This window comes from Aptenodytes patagonicus, chromosome 7 (assembly GCF_965638725.1).
Source record: "Aptenodytes patagonicus chromosome 7, bAptPat1.pri.cur, whole genome shotgun sequence".
Lineage (NCBI taxonomy): Eukaryota > Metazoa > Chordata > Aves > Sphenisciformes > Spheniscidae > Aptenodytes > Aptenodytes patagonicus.
Window position 1 is genome coordinate 33,546,268 of NC_134955.1, and position 19,287 is coordinate 33,565,554.

Sequence of the window (19,287 nt, forward strand, 5' to 3'; positions counted from 1 at the left end):
TGCTTATGTTGACAGACACCAAAGTCAAGTAGTATTAGTACCACGGTCTCTGAAGAAACTGTCCAGGAGGATGGGCAATCCTTTTGCAGGACTTCTGCCTGCAACTTCTGCAAAGAAAAATCAGTCAGGTCATCAGTAGCACAGCCCAAACTTCCCATCCTGTTCTGAGCTTCTGTGCCTTTCCGCGTGTCAGTACTCCAGGCAGGTAATGCTGCTGGCACACAGCAGGGATTTTGGCATTCTGATAAGGTTATGCATGTGTGGGGAATTCAGTTAGGACCACATCAATATTGGGTGAAGTCCTTCTGTTTGATCATCCTTTGTTAAGTCACTATCTGCCTAACAATTCCCCATGTATACTTACATCAATATGTTCAAATGGCCCTTCAAGGAGTTGTAAAATATTTGTGTTCTTTATGAGTTGCCCTGGCTGATGAAAGAGGCTACTTAAACTCTGCCAGATGGAAAAAATATTGGCTTTTGAACATTAGAAAAAGCTTTTAAAACAAAAAGAAAGGCTAAAATAATTAGTTCTTTCCATGATGTGATTCGTTGAATTCCCTGATTTTTCAGAACAAGGAGATGTGAGATAGCAAAAGGACAGAAGTTACAAATTGCTGTAAAGCAGACACAAAGGGAGAGGAATACATTTGTGCTTTCAGGAAAAAGCCAAACTCGAAGTAATTCCTGGGCTATAAGTTACCCTGCAAGGACCCGCAGGTTTGAGGTCCCAGCCATGCCACTGCTTTGCAGGAGCACTTGTCACTGCAGCAGTGGATCACAAGGAAGTGTGCCACGAGGTGCCAAGAAAGACATGCAGTTACGCACTCTTTGTCACCAAGACTGTTCTTTGGACATAGATAAGGGTAGGTGCATGCAGATATAGGGAACTGTGAAATTGCTGTCAGAGGGCAATTTTCAATGCGAGAGCATGGCTCATGATTGCCCTGCAACTCTACAACACAATGTGGGCTTGTGGAAGGCAGATACTAGGCAAGGCAAACGCAAACTTGGCACAGCTTGTACCCCCAAACACGTGTAAAGGAGAAAGGTTGACTGCCAGAGGTTCAAATATGGGCATATAAGAATATGAGCCCTGCTGCTGCGTAGAAGTATGGTGAGTGTACAGTGCCTGAGGACAGCTCCTTTAGAGAAGATAGCAGTAACTAGAGGATCAGAGGGAGGATGAAGGTTTCCTGCTTCCAGGTTCTTCTCCAGTCTGGCAATATTCCTCAGTATTGAGTGTAAGGATCACACCATGTCACTGCAGCTTAAAGACTCTGAAAAAGCTTTTGCTGCTTAGTGCATTCACAAACAGAAGATGACTCATTTGACTTCCCACAGCAATTTTCCATGCTTCTGAAGTTTCCTGTCTAAGATAAGCTATGGAGCTGTGTTCTTACTAGAGTGATGACAGTTGCTACAGCATGTCTCAGAAAAGGGCAAATCACCACGGGAAGGGAGAAAAACACCTTTGAATCAGCACCAGAACTGGAAGATAAGTGAAATGACTCAAGGAAACCACTCCTTCTCCCTTCATCAATGTGATTACTGCCAAGCAACTGGAATGATCCCGATTTAAGGAAACTCTTCAGAACCTTGCTTTAGGACACATGACATCAAAGAAGTGTGGCTTCTGAGCACCAGGGAAGATAGCCCCTTTTATTCCCCACTAACCTTACCAGTGGTGGAATAGCAATAAAGTCAGTGGGTCTTATGGGCCCTTTTGACAAGATATGAAGTTGATGCTCATCCTAATTAGGAAATGAATTGAGATGCACTGATTTGATTCACCTTAAAAATTGTTGATGGTGGAACTTTACCTGAGGACAGCAGTGACAGAAGGTTTTCTTCTTTTATCATGTCTTTCCTCCCTCTTCTTGAAAGGGGAATGATTTCTTTCTGATTTGTATGCGTAATTTATCTTAAGTACCAGAAAAGGTCAAAACCCTCTGTATTTTGTAGCAGTTTCCCAGCCTGGAGTTACTTATCTGTCTTGCAGCTGCTCTAAAACTACCCTACTTTTTTTTTTTTTTTATTAAAAGGAGAAGGCAGGCAGGAGAAGGCTGGGTCTGTGTTAGTAGGACCTGTCTGGATCTCTAAGAGCATGGTCAGAGAATCTGCAGCAGTCCCTGGGACAAACCTGGCTCAGGAACACCTGAGTGATCTGATATGAATTCCCCTAGAGTCACTGAAAGCAGAATTTGGCTGCATGACGAAGTATGGTGAAGCACAGTTAAACATCCCTATTTGCTTCCTAAATTATCACAACTTTCTCTTATACCCAGAGAAAGTTATTAAAAAAGACTAGAACCAACTCTGAAGTTGGTGTGCACGGTTCACATCCACATGTGATCATTCTTCAGAAGGCTCTTTAAGGTCATTTGGATTTCAGGGATTAAAAACCCTTGAGGAAAACAGATTGGTATCCCATTATCCAGCTTCCTTTTGTACCCACTGATCCTTTTCACCCCTTTATTCCTCTAAATATTAAAGGATCTGTTTCCTTATTTCTCAGCATTTCTTGATCCAAAGGATTGGATCCACGGGACAGTGCTCGGAGATGCCGTCTGGGTAAATGGCTAAAATTTGAACTAATTATTAGAGCTGAAGTAGGATTTTCAGAGTAAACCAGGTCATCAAAAGCAGAGCCTTTTAGAGGGATCTGACAGTTTTATTAAAACTTTTGCTAGGACATTTTGTGGGTTCAAACAGAACGTTTAGCTGGTGAGACATACTCATCTGCAAGTAACAGAGCTTCCTGGATAGAGAGAAGCTTGCTGAGGTGTGGGAGAGCAAGTTGGACTAAAGATTTATTTACCTTTTCTCCTATATTTCAGCAAAAATTCTCCTGAATATCAGCTACAAGATGTTCTGGAGCAAGGAGTCCCTCAGCGTCTCCTGTGGGAACTGTTCTACTTTAATGATTTACATAAACAGAGAGACAACACATTTCAGCAGGAGAAGAGAGAGGCCTAAATCAGAATTCGTGTGCTTGTAGTTTTAGAAGCTCATTTTGAAGTTGTAGGATTTGCAGAAATTTCCAGAGAGAGAAAAATATTTTGGGGAACTGGGGGTCTTGTTCTTGGGCTGAAGGGGCCTTGGAAAATAGGCCTGGTGGCTAATGAAGCGAGCTTGGCCCATTCTTTGTTGACACAGGAGGGGAAGAGAGTCTCCTAAGCATCTGAGGTGGCTTAGGTCAGCCTTGGAAAATTCTTTAGCATCCTAGATGAGGCTGGCTCCTACAGGGCAGGGATTATGGACCCTGTCACAGTCAAATGCTTTGCAGCCAGAGTCTCAGAGCTGCAGCACTGCAATGCTCAACCTGGGAGGTAAATAGCTCCCAGTCTCCCGAAGACAGCAGGACTCTCTCAAATCAGCCTAAAAGGATGGTCTCCAATAGGAAATACCTTGAAGATTAACAGATGGAGTCTGCACAGTGAATCCTGCAACCTGATGGTTACAGAGGACTGAAGTAGGCATCTAGCATACCAACTATTGATGCTGACACCACAGTGATATTATTAAACGTGCATGCCGGATTGGATGGAAATGCTTGGTGAAGCCACACAATCTGAATTTCCTTGGGAGGCAGGGGATGATCTTGGCGCAATCAGGCTTGCTTGCATGCGGATCACATCTAGGCTGGATGCTAGGGCTTCTTTCCCCTTTTCTTTGTATTATTGGTAAAGATCTGTCCTATTGATAGTAGCAGAGAGAGGCTTTGTCATTGTGTATCAGTGTGATAGCAGAAAATACGCATCTCGTAACTGAAGTGCAGTGTAAGATACGCCTGTGATTGGTTTTAGAGCTATGTCTGATGTATACTTCCCTGATGGTGTGGCTGTCTTGGTTGTCTTTTGTCAATGTGGTTGGAGCTTTGGTAGAACAGACAGATCTTACTTTACTGGTAGAGGGTGTGGAGTTGTGCTGAAGTGACAGGAGATGGTAGCCAGTGCATATTCTTTTCTCTCTGGCTATTCACCTGTCCTTTTTCAGCCAAGGCACAGCTGACAGCATATAACAAACTTACATCAGAATCCTCCTTTCCTTAGAGGAGCTTGACTTTCAGTAAATTCTCTGAAAAAGGTAGGTTTGCTGAATCAAAGACCAAACGAGGGCAGTTTTTTAATCATCAGTGAATAATTCAGGCCTAAAGCTTTCCAGGTCCATCCCCAGGCACACGTGAGTTCTCATCATAATGTTATTAAAAACTAGGAAGCTCTTCTTAGCATGAAAGCTGTCAGAGAGAAAGGATTAAACACCAGAGAAGGGAGCTTCAGGTGGCATTTGAGTCACAGTCAAAAGCAGCAGAAGCTTTTATAAACCAGTCTTCAGGAGATCCTAAGTAGACAAGTAAGACAGTAGACAGTAGACAGTAAGACCTGTGTTTTCCTTAGTCAACAATTGCTTTTCAGTTGCCTCTGTTGTAGAGGAGGAGATAGGTGTTTTGTTGCGTAAAAGCCTATGTGCAATTCTGTTAATGGCAGGGGACACAATGCTCCCAACAGACAGAAAGGAGAGAAGGAAATGAACAAACAAACAAAAAACCAACTACAGGGCATGAAAGAACGTTAGGACAGCTTTATTTCCTGGCACCTGAGCCAGTCCTCACTGAAGCTGATGGAAAGACTTGCTTCATTGCAGCAGCCTTTGAATGTTGTTAGCTCTATGGCGAACAGGCTGTGTTTGTTTTCTGGTTTTTAACTGCCACATATGTTTAGAAGAAGCTTATTAATAAAGGCATCCTGCACCCTTAAATTATCCTCATGGTTTCAGATGGATGTCACTTTTTCTCTTGTTTCTGCCTGTAACTATGCACAATTTTGACTGCATGCGGTTAATAAACTGCTATATTGCATTCCAGATGTGGCTTCTCTGCCATGGCAAAATGAGATTTCTAGGTGTAGTTTGTGTATTAGTTAAAATTTATTAAGTATTTGGGAAGTCCTTGGAATAAAGACTGCTATAAAAATATAAACATCTGTTCCCATCATTAACCTTTCTAGCCTTGCTATCCTGAATGAGTCTTATAGCCCAACAAAAACAATTAGTGGAATAACTCTTATATGGATCTTTCAGCTCTCTCAGTCCATCCTATTTCCCCTATCTATCTATGTGTGCAGGGGAATAGTATGAGGTGGCAAGTAATTTGAAACAGAAATCACCACACCACCACCACCCCCAGGGCAAGTTTTTCGCACATCTTTTCAACTTTTTTTGAAAATGGTCTGATTTTGCCACATGTGCCTCTGCAGTTATTTCAGGTTTTCCCTTTAAAGTGATCCATCTAGCCAAAAAGATTAAATGTGAAGATATTTTAAGAGTGAATTTGGAAAAAAAACCAACCCTCAAGCTCTTCGGGGCTGGTGTAAATGTGGGTGTTTTGCACCATCTATTTTATTTTATCTGCTCTTTGCATCTGTCTTCCCAAACCAAAAGCCCCCTGTCCTTACCTGTTATAAATAAGCAGGAGTTAAGTTAGTTTGTGCTATCTGGGGAATTCATCTCTAGTCGCACCATCATGGAGCCTTTGAGTCTCTGTGTGTGCAAATGCCTGAGAACAGATGCCTCCTTTCCACGAATGAAGATGGCAAGGAAAAACCCTGTCCTTTTCACCAGCTGCCTGTTGATAAATGGAAAGTGTCAGGAGTGTAAATGAACTGTCTAAGTGTGTTGTTAGGCTTTAGAGACTGGAACCTTTTGCTTAGGAGTCCTGCCAACACTGCCAGACAGAAGGTCTTTCCCTGTTCCTGTGAGTTCCTGGACTCTCTCTTCTCATCGTATCTCCATCCGCAGTAACCTGCTGCTCACTAATGTTAGGAAACAAGGCTTGAGACTGAAACACAGGATTTTCTTGGTTAGCTATTCAGGAGAAAATAGATACTCTTGATGTCCATCCCTCTATGCATATGGGTTGGCCTGGTCATGTTCAGCATGTCCATAACACTGGAAAGGACGACCCTATTAGGCAGCAGCTGTTCTCAGCCACTGGTCTCGAAACAGCACCTGCTAGGAGAAGGCAGTTCCTCTTCACGCCATCATGATAATATGAATGAATTGCAGTTGCTCATTCATTTGGTGGGAGAGTCATTATTTGAAATGTCACTAACGAGCCCAGACTTAATTATACTTAGTATTCCCAAAATGGTCATCTGTTATGAGGCCACTTGCTGCCTACCTTGTCATTCTGCAGCTGCTGGCTGTACGTGTAAGTGCTGGTTACAAGGAACTTCATGCTCAAAGAGGGTATTGCCGTACTCCAGTGTTGGTACATAACTTATCAGCGATGCCACTCAAAATTCAGCTCTGAATGTGGTTCATCAAGATTTCACATTTGCAGCCACCATGCCTCTCCACTGGTGGCCTGGCCAGTGAAGCTGAAATAGTCCTGTGAGTGCTGAGGTGCTATAAGCCAGCTGCCTCGTTTGACCCAGAGCTATCTACTCCATCATCTCTGTTCTTGGCATCTCTCTGCATGCAGACTCCTGTATAGAGGCAGCTCTGTCCTTCCGCCGCAGGACCACAGAGGTGACTGACACGTTCCCACTAGCATCAAAAGGGGAGCAAGACCGTGGGTATTAGTCCCTCCTTTCAATGCTTTCCCTTTTTCTCACTCCTGGCTCGTCTCAGGGAGACAGTGCAGGTGCTTCTTCTGCTTTAAATGGGAGAAATGCCCGCAGTCCTGGGGAGGACCCGTAGGAGTGGCAGTACCCTGCCTGCTGTGGAACAAAAAGGGATTGCATAGGAGAATGGGGGCATTTTAGACAGTTGCTTAAATTAATTTAAAAGGTTTTTCCCTTCCTGCCTTTGACTTGGGATACTACCTCCCAGAACGCAGCCTCATTACTGAGCTCATTCAGCCTCATCTACAGTCTCTCAGCTGTACCCTTTCCCATGCAAGATGCAGGCCATTCCTGGCTCTGCTGAATGCATGCTGCATGCAGCTTCACGGCCCAGTGAAGTGGCCCCCTCATCTATTCTGTTGATCTCCACAGGCTACTTATATTCCCTAGAGTAGAAATTGTCATTTTTACACAGTAACTATACAATAAATCTGTTTCAAGCAATTGAGCCTAGCATGCCAACTCCGCCAAGGTTAGACTGTGCTTTCAGGTGTGTTGCGAAGGCTGTATGTCCGTTCTCTTTCAGGAATATTATTTCCAGCATATATGCCATATGCAGCAGCTGATCAGGAGTGCAGAGCTAGAGGTATGTTCCTTGCTGATGCACTCAAGACTCCCTTATCTCTGCCAGCACTGGGCAGTTGTACTACCAGTTTAGTTTTTGCAAGGTGGTAAAAAAGATGTCCCTGTGCATTGGGTTAATGGTTTATTCCAGATGTGTCCAAGTACTAATTTCATCACATTGCCATGCTTCTCTTTCTACATATGGTTTTTGGCTACCCTAGCACAGCCTGCAAGCTTTGCCTGGGCAGATGTGCTGGTTTGTATCTAATGGCCTTATTCTGAAATTCTGATAAGCATCATCTATGCTATATTGCCTAGGCCTCGTAGGAGCCAACTCATGCAAGCACTGGAAAGATTCCCCTTGGGCTCTAAAGGCTTTGCTCTTAAAGTGCTCTGGGGTGTGTTAGACTCCTCAGGCGCCAATAAAAGCCCTTTGCATTCTCTAAGACACACCAAGGGGAATACTGTACAGTAGCTCAAATGGATACATGCCCCATGTGGACACCACCTCATTTTTAGCAAGGCTGCTAAGTGGAAGTGGCAGTGGGTGGTTCAGCAGACATTCAGTGCTGAACTCTCCGAGCCTCAGTTTGAAGACAAGAATTGAAGTAATTAGCATGTATTGTTTGAGGAATGTAATGTTGCCTCTGCTCATCTTGATTTTCATGGATCGGAGCACTACATGGTGCCTTTGGAAAGGCTCACTTAAAAAAAAAATTCCTAAGTGCCTTGAGTTATACTTCTGTGCATGGCCTGAATTGCCCCAATTACATCATCCAGCACAGCGCAGTACCTATTGCATTCAAGAGCTTTCTCTCTTAGGATCTACAACTAATCAGCCCTTCACTTTATTTTGAAAGGGGCTCAGCCTGTTAGACTATCTCAGACAATGTCTAGCATGTGCCCAAAGACCCAAAGCCCTCACAAAATGCAGCACATTGATAGCGTTGTCCTCTAGAAGGCAGAAGACTCAGCTTCTTCCATTGTGGCCTTCCATTTAAACCCATGTTTCCCAGCTGCTAGGCTGCTCCCCTGCACAGAGTAAAGCTTTGCAGGGAGCTTTAAGGCCTTGTTGAGCAATGAAGCCTAGTTCTTATGGCACTTAGAGGAGGGAAGAGTGACGGGGTGCAGTCCTTACTCCCAGGGCAGTTTGTACATTTTAACCAGTGACTGTTTAGTGGAAGATGACACAGCTTAAGGTGCTCAGAGGATCTTTTTGTATCCCAAATTAGTTGTTTCTTGATGAGTTGAAATCCTGGTGTGGATTTGACAGCTGCCCAGAAATAGCAGCCAAACTGTCATCTCCCATTTCTCCCTCACGTTTGGTTTCAGCCACGGATGTCTGAACTGCTGTTTCCACTTGACTCTGCAGATACCAGCTGGGTCATTCGCAGCTCTTAGGCAGAGTCCCCAGAAGCAGCTGCAGCTATGGGAGACTTGGCTCTCTATCACGAGGTGCCGCTCAGTGGAAGCTGTAAGTACATGCAGCCTCCGCCGAAGTTTCTGCCTGAAACGGGGACAGGTCTCTTGGTGGGCAATCACAAGCTGCCCTCGCTATCCAAAATGCTGGATTTCAGTCTGTGCCAGGGACCGGCTGCCTCTGTGAGAATAACTCAAACCTTCAGGGACCTGACAGTGACAGAAAGATGAGGAAGAGCTATGCTCGGCAATGATAGCTGGACGCTACTTAAAGGAGGTTTGCAAAGCTTAGGGAAGCCCTACATGGGCTGAGGTGTTCCAGGCTTTGCTGCCAGTAGTCCAGCCTCTCATGTACTCCGCAGGGTTTCCCATCCCAAACACTCTTCTGCCTCAGAGAAGCTATAACTAAACCCTGAGCTACCTTTCAGACTTCTATCTCACATAGGCTTAGCCCTTCTGTGACTCTGTTCATTTCTTTAAAGTTCTTTCTCCTGTCAGCTTAAGAGGCTCAGCTGCTTTCTTGTCAAGCGTCAAGCTCAGGCTCTACTACAGGTATGCTAAGTTTCCTGAAGGGATGGTAACAAGACAATCTGATATGTTGGTCAGGACCAGTGATTTCTAACCCATAACAGTTTATCATCTGCTAAGTCTGACAGGACAAGTACATGATCCATCACAGAGAAGTTTACCCCCTTCAAAAGAGAAAACCCCACTTGTTTGGCAAACAAGAAAAAAAACCCCTAAAATCCTAAACTATAAAAACCTCTAAAAAAGAGTTCTGCTGGTGGAAACAACGGATGGTAACAGGCTTCTGTGAGTTTATTGTTCCAGTGTGAGGTTTTCAGTTGAGAATTGCCCTGAAGAGCTGCAGTAGGTAGATTTTTTCTGTGTCTTCATATGCAATTGGAAAACACCCACTTCATCTTGCTTGTGCTGTTTTATTTAAACTCAGTTGGTTTAATCCCATTGCAGTCAGGTTTATTTGATGTTTCTCCATTAGCTAAGTACTGCTGGATGCTCCAGCACAATATGCTTTATGGCAAGGAGTGAAAAATACAGGAGCAGGCTGTAGCGTTAGTGGCATTCCCTGCCATTGCCCTTTTGCTCCTGTTGAGCATTGTGTTTTGCTGTGGAATAGTATCGAGGCTTCACTGACAAGAGGCGAGGACAAGTATAACTGAGGAAACAGAAACCACTTTGACTTCATCATTATCCTTAAGCTCCACAAACTGCCCTTTGCTGATTGATGGCCTGATGCCCACACATCTCCATTCTTTTTCTGGCTCTTCCTTGCCTCACTGATTCATTCTGGGTGAAGAAGCTCCCATAAACAAAAGGCAAACATCTCAGCATTGCTTCCACATTGGGAAGTACTATTTCAGTCACTAGGGGATCTGCTTAGAAAAGAAAGCCAACTCTTAAGAACAGTATTTCAATTTCAGGCAGTCTTATCTTGTGCTGTTCTGTTGTTTCAGCTAATTTTCTGAAGAATCATTCCCTGGTTTTGTTTTCCTATTAATATCTGGGGGGAAGTCTTTATTAAGACTTATGACTGCTTGAGAACTAAACTCATGTGCACGCATATACATCACAAGAAGCCTAAACCGAGTCACTTTCTACACTGGCAATATGTTGCCTAAGTTCCTGGAGAGGAAGAAAGAAAAATGCTACAAAACCTAGAGGCAATTGTGCTGCATTTTTTGTCTGTGGCTCAGGTTCAATGTTCAAGTAGAACATATTGAATACAGTTTAAAAAATTCAACAGTATTCTTGTGAAAATGATCAGATATGTCTGGTGAGAAAATCAAATGGATCAGCAAATTTTCTATGAGTGAGTCTTAAAGGGAAGTGGAGAGGTTATCTGCTTATAGGCTCAGGCAATAGCTCTAGCAATGGAAACCAGGGATCTGGATGGAGATAAAGAATTGCTAATAAAGTAATTGTCCCCAGATTAAAAATTTCAAAAGTACAGATCCAGATAGCTGTATCTGAGGTTAAGTAGAATGCAGCACTTGTAAGAACTGAAATTAAAGTCCTTGGGGTGTATTAGGTAAAGAACAGTCTACGCTTGCAAGTAATTTTGGCAGCTAAATGGCTCTGCTCATTCTCTGATACCTAATGATAATGTCTTCAGTTTCACACATTGATTTTCAAACAATGCATGTCAAAATAAAGTGAGTTCTGTAGTCAAATTAGCACAGTCACAGGTTTGCCGCCTTCTCCGCACCTCATTGGAAACTCCATGCTGCTGGAGCAAGCTAATTCCCTTATCTTCAAGGTGACTGTTGGAGTGGGGCTTAGATCATTCTGCTCAGGCCATACGCATGAAGGACCAGCTGGTCGTCAGCCGTAACAACTACGATGCGGCACAGCCCATCCTCTAGCAACTGCTCCAGTCATGCTCCCTGAAAATCTCTTGAAACCTCTAAGCACTGCATTTCCATTGTCAGTAACAGACATCTCACCAAATAATCTCCTTAGTGGATTACAGACAAACACCCTCTTAGTTTCTGCAGTAATTAGTATTAAATTAAGTGTAGCTTTAGACGGGAAGAGGGTGGGAGGAAGAGCAAAGGAATTTAGTATTGGCAGAAGGTGCAGTATGGACAACCCTGGAACCGCTAATCCATGTAAATTGTGGGACAAGGTCTGTGGGGTGGAGTTTCCTCCCTGCCTGTCTTGCTCCATGGGAGACAGCGCTGGGAGGGAAGGAGAATTCAGGTATTATGACTACTGTACCTGCCACAGACTTCAGGCTCTAGTATACTGGTGTACACAGGCAGTATATTTACTAAAGACAGGCTCTTGAGGCACCCCGGCTGATCAGTTCCATGTGCCTGTTCCGTGTTTGGTAATGGAAATGTTAAAATGTAAAGGGAAACTTTCCTTATGTGGCCTAAGCCAGATACAGCTACTAAAATCTGGCACCTGTATATATGTGTAGTCAAATGCTACAGCAGAAAGGAGCTGCTGTATGCAGCAGGTTGTTTCATTGTGCTGAATATGAGATTACCTTGGAAAACAATATCTGTGCTAGCAGAGTGTAACCCAAATCAGTGCCAGGAGCATCTATGATGAAACACAAGCCTGGTGAGAAGCTAATATTTTTCTGTTTGTTGCTTGCTTTCCCACATTTAGGAAATACCATATGAGGAGAAATTAAAGGGTGATGTGCTAGGATAGGAAAAGGACTCCCAGATACTGTAACTTGACTGACCCAGTGTGTCAGCCCGAGGAAAAAAGTGAGCAGCAAGAACAGCTTCTCAGGCATCTCCATCCACCTAGTCAGGTTTAGCTTCTGGGCTCCTCAAGGTCTGGCCAGCAACAGCCTAAATATTTTTCCAAAATTTTTGAGCTACTTGGAAAATGAGTGTCATTGTCTTGGTTGGGAAGCACCAGCAGGCCTGTCCTTTTACCCATGGACTGCCTGGAGAACAGAGTGGCCAAAGCCATTGAGGGCCATGAACTGTTTTCCCCGGTCTCTGCTATGATGCTGACAAGGGCTATGGCTGGCAGGGCTCTCTGTGCTTGTCGAGCAGTTGTGTAGTCATTTGCATTTATAGCTGTTTCTGACTGCAGAAGGTGCTCCCTACATTTCAAACAGCTCTCTTCTGAGCAACAGGGAATTCACCCTGCTGAGGTGGTGGTGCAGATGAGGATGACATTGCCACCACGCATATGTTTTGGTATTATTAATCATGCTCCTTTTCGGTTTGCTCCACAGATACTATGTGGGAAAGAGATCCCCCGCTGGGTGAATCGCCTGGCCTACTTCAGCTCGTGCATCCCCTTCCTCCAGAGCTGCCTCCCCAAGGAGTGGCTGACCCCAGCAGCACTGCAGAGCCACATCAGTCTCGGCCTACACAAGGAGGAGCAGGGGGACACAACGGATGAGGAGTCCCCCTCCACCTCCGCAGCCCCCTCAGCCTCAGGCACATCGCGAACCTGTAGACATACCCGGGTCTAAACTGTGCCCAGTATGCCCTCAAACAACACCCTTCTCTCTCTTGTACTATTTCTTTCTCACACCCTTTCGCACCCCTTGGTTTCTCTCTTCTCTTCTTCAATGAACAACACAGGGGAGGGAAGACCCTTTCTACTAAGGAGGTGAAGCTTCAGTCCCTTTTCCAAGGGCTGCCACTAGAGTTGCTCGGCAAAATGACTGTGAACCCCAACGCTGAACTGAGGAGTGTGGCAACTAACTGGATTCTCCTCCCAGAGCCCCCATGCTCCTTGATCCATGGAGAACTGCTGGCTCTCTTGGGCATGAGAGCAAGCGTACGGGCAGAGGGGCACCATACTGTGATGTTCCTTCTCTGGAACTGTTTTATCTTTTTATCTCTTCCCCCTTCCATGTGAGCCCAGCAGCCTCCTCTCTATTTTGGCTGGATTTGCCATTCCCCTATGACAAATCTCCTGCCCACACCCAGTGAAGGAAGCAGAGCCAGAACTCAACCTTCTCATCTCTTAGACCAGCAACAAGCTCCACTCAGCCCCACCCCTTTTGTAATTACCAGGTTTCTAACTCACGTGAAGGACAAATGAAAGGTGCTGCTGTTCTACAACCACCAATTTTCAGTACTCAAATTTAAGAGCTCCAATGAATGTCCTGCTCTTGAAAATAATAACAAAGAACCTAGAAAATGAATGTGTTACCATGGCTTTTCTTTGGGGTCAAAAAAAGGATAGGGCTAGTGCTTAGAGGCAGCTACTAAGTAGGTGCAGAGATGACTGTTGACTATATTCGTGCTTTTTGGCACAGACCCCTCTCAGTTACCCTAATTCTAGGCAGCGTTCCTGGTTTCCTTTTTTTCCCCAGATTCCCTGGGGAATCTCTCTCCTAGCTGACATTTGCTGGCTGTCTTTGGGGGAATGGCCCTCCTGAGCACAAGGAGGAGGAGAGAGAATCTGTTGGGAAGGTCACTATTTCCTTCAGTTTTTCCTCCTGCACTCACAGTCCTAAAATGTGGCTCCAGAGCCATCCTTCCCCAGCCTATTTTCGAGCCAATCCAAGAACATAAAAAATAAGTGGTGAACCCAAAGAATGTCAACCTGTTTTCTTCTCCTCCCTTTTTGGAGGTGGAGGGGGAAACTTAGGGCCACATCTGGAAAGCATGGATGACCCTTCCAATGCATGGGCCACCATGGTGCCTTCCGTTGTGTGCACTATTTCAGTGGCATGAAAAATGGGCACAGCTGGCTCACTGGCCTCTCCAGGCTGGCTCTTGACAAGAATCTGTTCCTTGGATGTATTTATGCTCATTCTGAAATCTGATGAGAAAGCAGAGGAGGAGGAAAGGACATGTACACCAACTCTCCCACTCAATTATCTCACTAGGAGTTCTAGTCAGAAGATGTAGGAGAGAATCAAAGGGGAAATCCAGCCCCCCTCTCTCCCTTGCAACTCCTCTTGGCTACACAAAGAAGGATGAAAAAGGAACAGGCACAGTGTTGAGAGGGGGTTGCCACTTTGGAAATGCTGTTCCCAACAGCTACTACCAAGTCAGGACTTCCACCCTCCACCCAGAAAGAAGTACAAGCCCTTAAGATGGGTGTTTTTTTCCTTTTATTGGTCGCAATAGCATGCTAAGTCCAACCAGCTGTTTCTTTAGCTCAGGTATACAGAAGTGTGTGCTTTCAGGGCTGAAGGTCTTGGCTATGATGTACATCATGTCTGCACAGACAGCGCTTAATGGTTTGTTACATGTGCACGCTCTTAGTGAAGCAGGAGGCTTTGGAGAGATCTATTGGATGGAAATATAACTCACAGGATGGCCTCACTCCACCGGCTCCTGAAGTGATGCATGTTTGGGCAACAAAACCTTTACAACACACCTCTCATTTTCATCCTCTGAACAAATTGCTGCAAGTTCTATACTGAACTAAAGTCATGTTCCTTATTAACCTTGGCTACTCACAGCCAATACTGCATTGTGAGCAATTCTGCAGCTCCTGGTATCCAGTCCAGCACTGATCTTGATTACCCTGGCTTGTCCAGGGATGTTTAATAAGATTTCCATCCTCTTCTCCATCCTGCTGCCCAGAAACCATGTTACACAATGTACTGTTGCACTCTCTATTCCCCTGCAGTCATGGTCATTGCAGCCTAAACCAGCAATGCAAGCTTCATTTGTCTGAAGCTCCCAGGGTGCCTGCCAATAGCCAGCAGCACATTATGTGCAGTGAATTTTAAAATCTCTTTTTAGGTCCTTCTCTGGAGGAAAGTGAGAAGAGGCTTTCCCAGAGCTTTTGTCTAGGCCAGGAAAACTGCAGTCAGAAACACTGATGTGACAAAAGCCAGCCAGCCATCACCCTTGTGTTTCCGCTCTGCACCTGAGCTCCAGGTAAAGCACCATGTATACATCTAGGAGAGAACTAGGGCTCCAGAGGCACGTTTCACATGGAAAACCCTCTCACAGTATTTCACAAAGTAAAAAATGCTTAACTGGCTGTATGGTAACCCCGACAAGAAAGCTACATTCAGCCTCCTGGGGGACATGAATATGTGCTTAAAGTATTGGGAACAACACTTGGGATGAGCTGACAATGTCATAAAAGCCAGATGTTTGTTTATCTACTTTTATGTTTGTCCATTTCTTTATGACAGTAGGGGTCACATCAAGGAGGCATCAAACCTCTGTTGTAAATCAAAACCAGAATATATTCCAGTCTTCAAAAGCGTTTCTCCCCACCCCTCTCTGTTCAAGGTGACCAACCAACAATGACAAGAACAAAGGGACACTGTGGAAATAAAATATATATTGATGATAGCTTTACCTCTGTAATTTAACAGCATTTTAGATTATTAAACTTTAAGACATTTTAAAAGTCTAATTTACTGTTCATCTCTGGCACTGCATGTTTGTTTTAGGCACTTTTCTTATCCTTCCAATTATTACAAAATTACTGTTGTTATTATGTAATTATATCATATTTGTATTTAGTTACACATTTGCTTTCTCTTGCTGTTTTAGAGCATAACACCATGGGAAAATTTTAGATACCAACAGTTATCAGTGAAAACAAAAGAGCAGCTTACGAATCTTAACAAGAGCACCCCGTGGCACTGGCACAAACTCTTAACCCTTCTGCTTACTGCCAGGACTTTTGGTGCCCTTTTAAAAGTTGGAATGAGAGGGCACCAACTCTGCACATGGGCATCAGCAGCTGTGGGTTATGTCTCTAGCAGAGAGCTAATAGTACTCAGGTGGGACAGTAAGACTGAAGGTGAGGTTAGCCTAATGCTGGAATATTAGAGTTACAATACAAACTGTTTCTAGGGAAAGTTAGGGTGAGAGGAAAGAGGTAAGTAATAACCTCTCTTCTCAGCATGCCTGTATCTATAATAGCAACTCTTTTAATTTCAGGAGATTATTCTTACTGATTTTTTTTTTGTCAGTTGGCTTCCTCTTCCCGAGTCTGTGATTTGAGGCCTGTATCTCTCAAACTCTTACGCAGTTTTAAAAGGGACAGTTGTGCTTTCAGAGGTTCTGGGCGAGCTGGTCCCCCAGCACCGAGCTTGTGCTCTGTGATAGTTCATCCCAGTCCCAGCACAGCGTGGGGATGGACACAGACCTGTTCTCTTGCTCTCATTGCTCCCGGCTGAGAGTTCGCATTTCTGGAATTCACACCCATGTCGCTTTTGTGTTATTGAGGTACTCAAGAAGCAGTCGTTTCCTGCTACGTTATATTTTTATTCTTCAGTTCTGTTTATTTGTCTCTAGGCTGGAGAGGCTCTCAGAACAAGTTAGTGGCCACTGGATTGCAATAATGTTCGCTTATCTTCTTATTATATGTGTTTGATTTTCTTCTCATTTCAGTTTGTATATATGTGGTAGCTTATTGACATGTTCAGAAAACTTAAGTAAAGTACCTCCACCAACTCCTTGATGTGATTAATGGAGAAGACCAAAGGATGTAATCATCAGTGTTTCATTTTCAAATGGTTTTAAATTACTCTTTGAGTTGAGGCAGCAGGTGCCCTGTTCCACTTTGTCCCTGCTATGTTCACCATCAGGCAATGATTTGGGTTGTGGAAAGGCTGTGTAGTGACTCAGGAAGTATTTAAAAGAGCAGCTTTCATTCTCCCAGCTCCACTCTGCCATTGCCACAGGCTACCAGAGCACGGCAGAGCCTTTGGCTACAGTAATATGTGAAAACATTGCAGCCTATGCCTGGAGAATATTTGCTCTTATCTCTAACATGTCAGCTCTCCACCATTGCACATGTGGCTGTAGCTGAGAGGTGTTTGAGTGGATGGCACGGCACATTTAATTACTAGCAGGAATGAATGACTAATGGCTCTAAATCTCAGAGTAAGAGTGTCCATTAGCGCTGTTGTAGCCAGCTTTGTTTTGAAAAGGCTATAAATGTTTTTGGGGGTCCAATGTGATTGGGATAAGGGATAACAATGCAGGAAAACAGGCCATATGATCATGGCAATCTTCTTTCCTTAGGAAAACAGGCTACAGAATGAAAGACGTGGCTAGTGGCCAGGCCTTCACAACTGCTTTAATCCATGAGCTTTGATGGAAAGGTCAAAATTACAGAAGGCAGCCCTCAGTAAAGATTTGTGTTCACCTACAAAAGCTAGTGGGGACTGCATGTGCAGCTTAACATTGTTGAGCTGGCTTGTCTCTTTTTACAAGTAAAGATTCAGCTGGCTAAGTTCTGCTCATCCACTGGGTGAATACTAACATAGCCTTCAGCTCTCACTGGAGACAGCAGAGGCTGCCTATGTTTCTCTCCAGTGGTGCCCTCCATGCTTACCAATCCTGAATGACAATGTTTCCTGCTATTTCAGCCCTGCTTTCCCTCCCACCCTGCCAAGATATCCCAGGTGTAAGCTGCAGAAGCTCTTAGTCTCTCCATGCCACTTGCTTTCCTGAAATGTCCCTGACCTCAGTCCTGCAGGCTGACTTTTCCGATGTGTGGAGGGAGGTGAAATCCCTAGCTCTGTTGAGATTCAGTGAGCTAGTCAGTCATTTGTACTAGTCATCATTTGATCATGATTTTGCAAAGTGGCAGATTTTTGCCTTTGAGGTCCACTTTACCCAAGCCAAGTCCTTTTACCAGATACCCCACAGAAGCACAAAAGGAAGTTCAGAACACAGAAAAATGTTAGAAATCTGAGTCAAGACCTCTCACTTGAAAGTCTTTGTAAAATGTTCAGCACAAAACAGATAGGTATGCTCAGTGAGGCTAATAACCCTACATAGGTGAAATACATCTTTATTGCTGGAAGTCCTTACAAAATAGGTATATGCAGTGCTAAATCTTCTCTAGGCTCCAGACTGCATTACCTAGAGCTCCTCAAGCAAGAAAAGGCAATCGTCGCCTTGCTGACAGGTGGAATAGCATTCTCTTCACTGCTGGGAATGCTGTGGCAGCTATTGATGCTCGCATGGATTTTTCTTCATTATGCACAGCATGAGCCTTCATTTCTTCAAACTATCCACTGTAGGCTTTTCCTCTGTCTGCTGGAATGGATTTGTCCAGGGAAACATGTTCGTCTTTCACCTTTGAGGTTCTTGAAGGGAACTTCTCCTGAAGGACTTCCTGTGGCAAACCACCTGGCCACATGTTAGCACTGAGCTCCTCATTAGCCTCAGGGTTATCTTAAGAGTCTTCTTCTCTAAAGGCGGCATTTACTGAAGGTGAATTCCTCTTCCCCTTCCCCATACACATCCAAAGGGAATTTTGTCTTAATAGGATAATTCAGAGTCAGGCCTGGGTTACTGCGGTTTTGTGGACGGTGCTTTCATCTCACCATTAGGGACTGTGCTGTAGTCACTAACTTTGAATTTTCAGTCCTGGAATATAGACAGACTGAACTGCCACTCGTGGATGTAATTACCTTAATATAATAGCACAATATACACGTACAATGTTTTGTGATATTAATGAACGGGCATTCACAGGTACCAAAAGTAATCAACAGTAAGAATAACAGCATAATGTGCAGCAGCCCTAATCCAAAAATGAGAACACCACTGTGCTATGTGTGATACAAACACCTAACAAAAACAGCATGTTTGCACAAAAAAGCTTCCAGGAGGAATAATGGGTGGGGAGATTTCATTCCACACGCCATAGGTGGCGGATGAAAAAAACAGTGGCAGAAACCTCAGAGGGGCTTCAGGACAGCCCAGGTTTGGCGGCCATGGAGCCAGATCATTTTAAGCCTCGATTCCCCTCTCAGCACACACATGCTGCTACTGGCATCCCCTGGCCTTAAATCCTAGCTGCATACTTTTGCAGGTGACAGCATGGCTCCAGCCCCATCCTTTTCTTCCCATAGATACAGTGGAAGCTATATAAAATCTAAGCAGCTTAGCTACAGCTGGTGTGGGACACGGGGACATGCTCCCTGACAAACATTTCTCCTCAGGAAGGCCAGTGGGGTGTATGAAACCATTCACAGGCCAGCCTGGTACCAGCATACCGGTTGTGTATGTTCAACAAACGCCCGTTAATTCAAAGAGCTTTTGCAATACGTGTGTGTGTGCGCGCGTGTGTATAACCTAGAAGTACCCTGTGGCTTTATAACTGGTAACGTGGCCGCAGCAGCCGTGTCAGGCAAAGCACCTGGCTCGCTGAGCGAGTCTGACCGCGCTATTTCATGTGGATTATTTCAACAAGCCATCAGCTACGTCTGGAGGAACGGGGGTAGGAGCTC

General features: G+C 44.5%; 1 protein-coding gene across 1 annotated transcript in view; it reads left to right on the forward strand.

Moving 5' to 3' along the window:
- Positions 1 to 15,435, forward strand: part of LOC143163434 (deubiquitinase DESI2-like) — a 59,524-nt gene extending 44,089 nt beyond the window's left edge. The window contains exon 5 of the mRNA XM_076344784.1: positions 12,334 to 15,435. Coding sequence (XP_076200899.1) covers positions 12,334 to 12,576 — 243 coding nt within the window. The 3' untranslated portion in view covers positions 12,577 to 15,435. The remainder of the gene's footprint in view (positions 1 to 12,333) is intronic.
- The last annotated feature ends 3,852 nt before the right edge of the window (positions 15,436 to 19,287 follow it).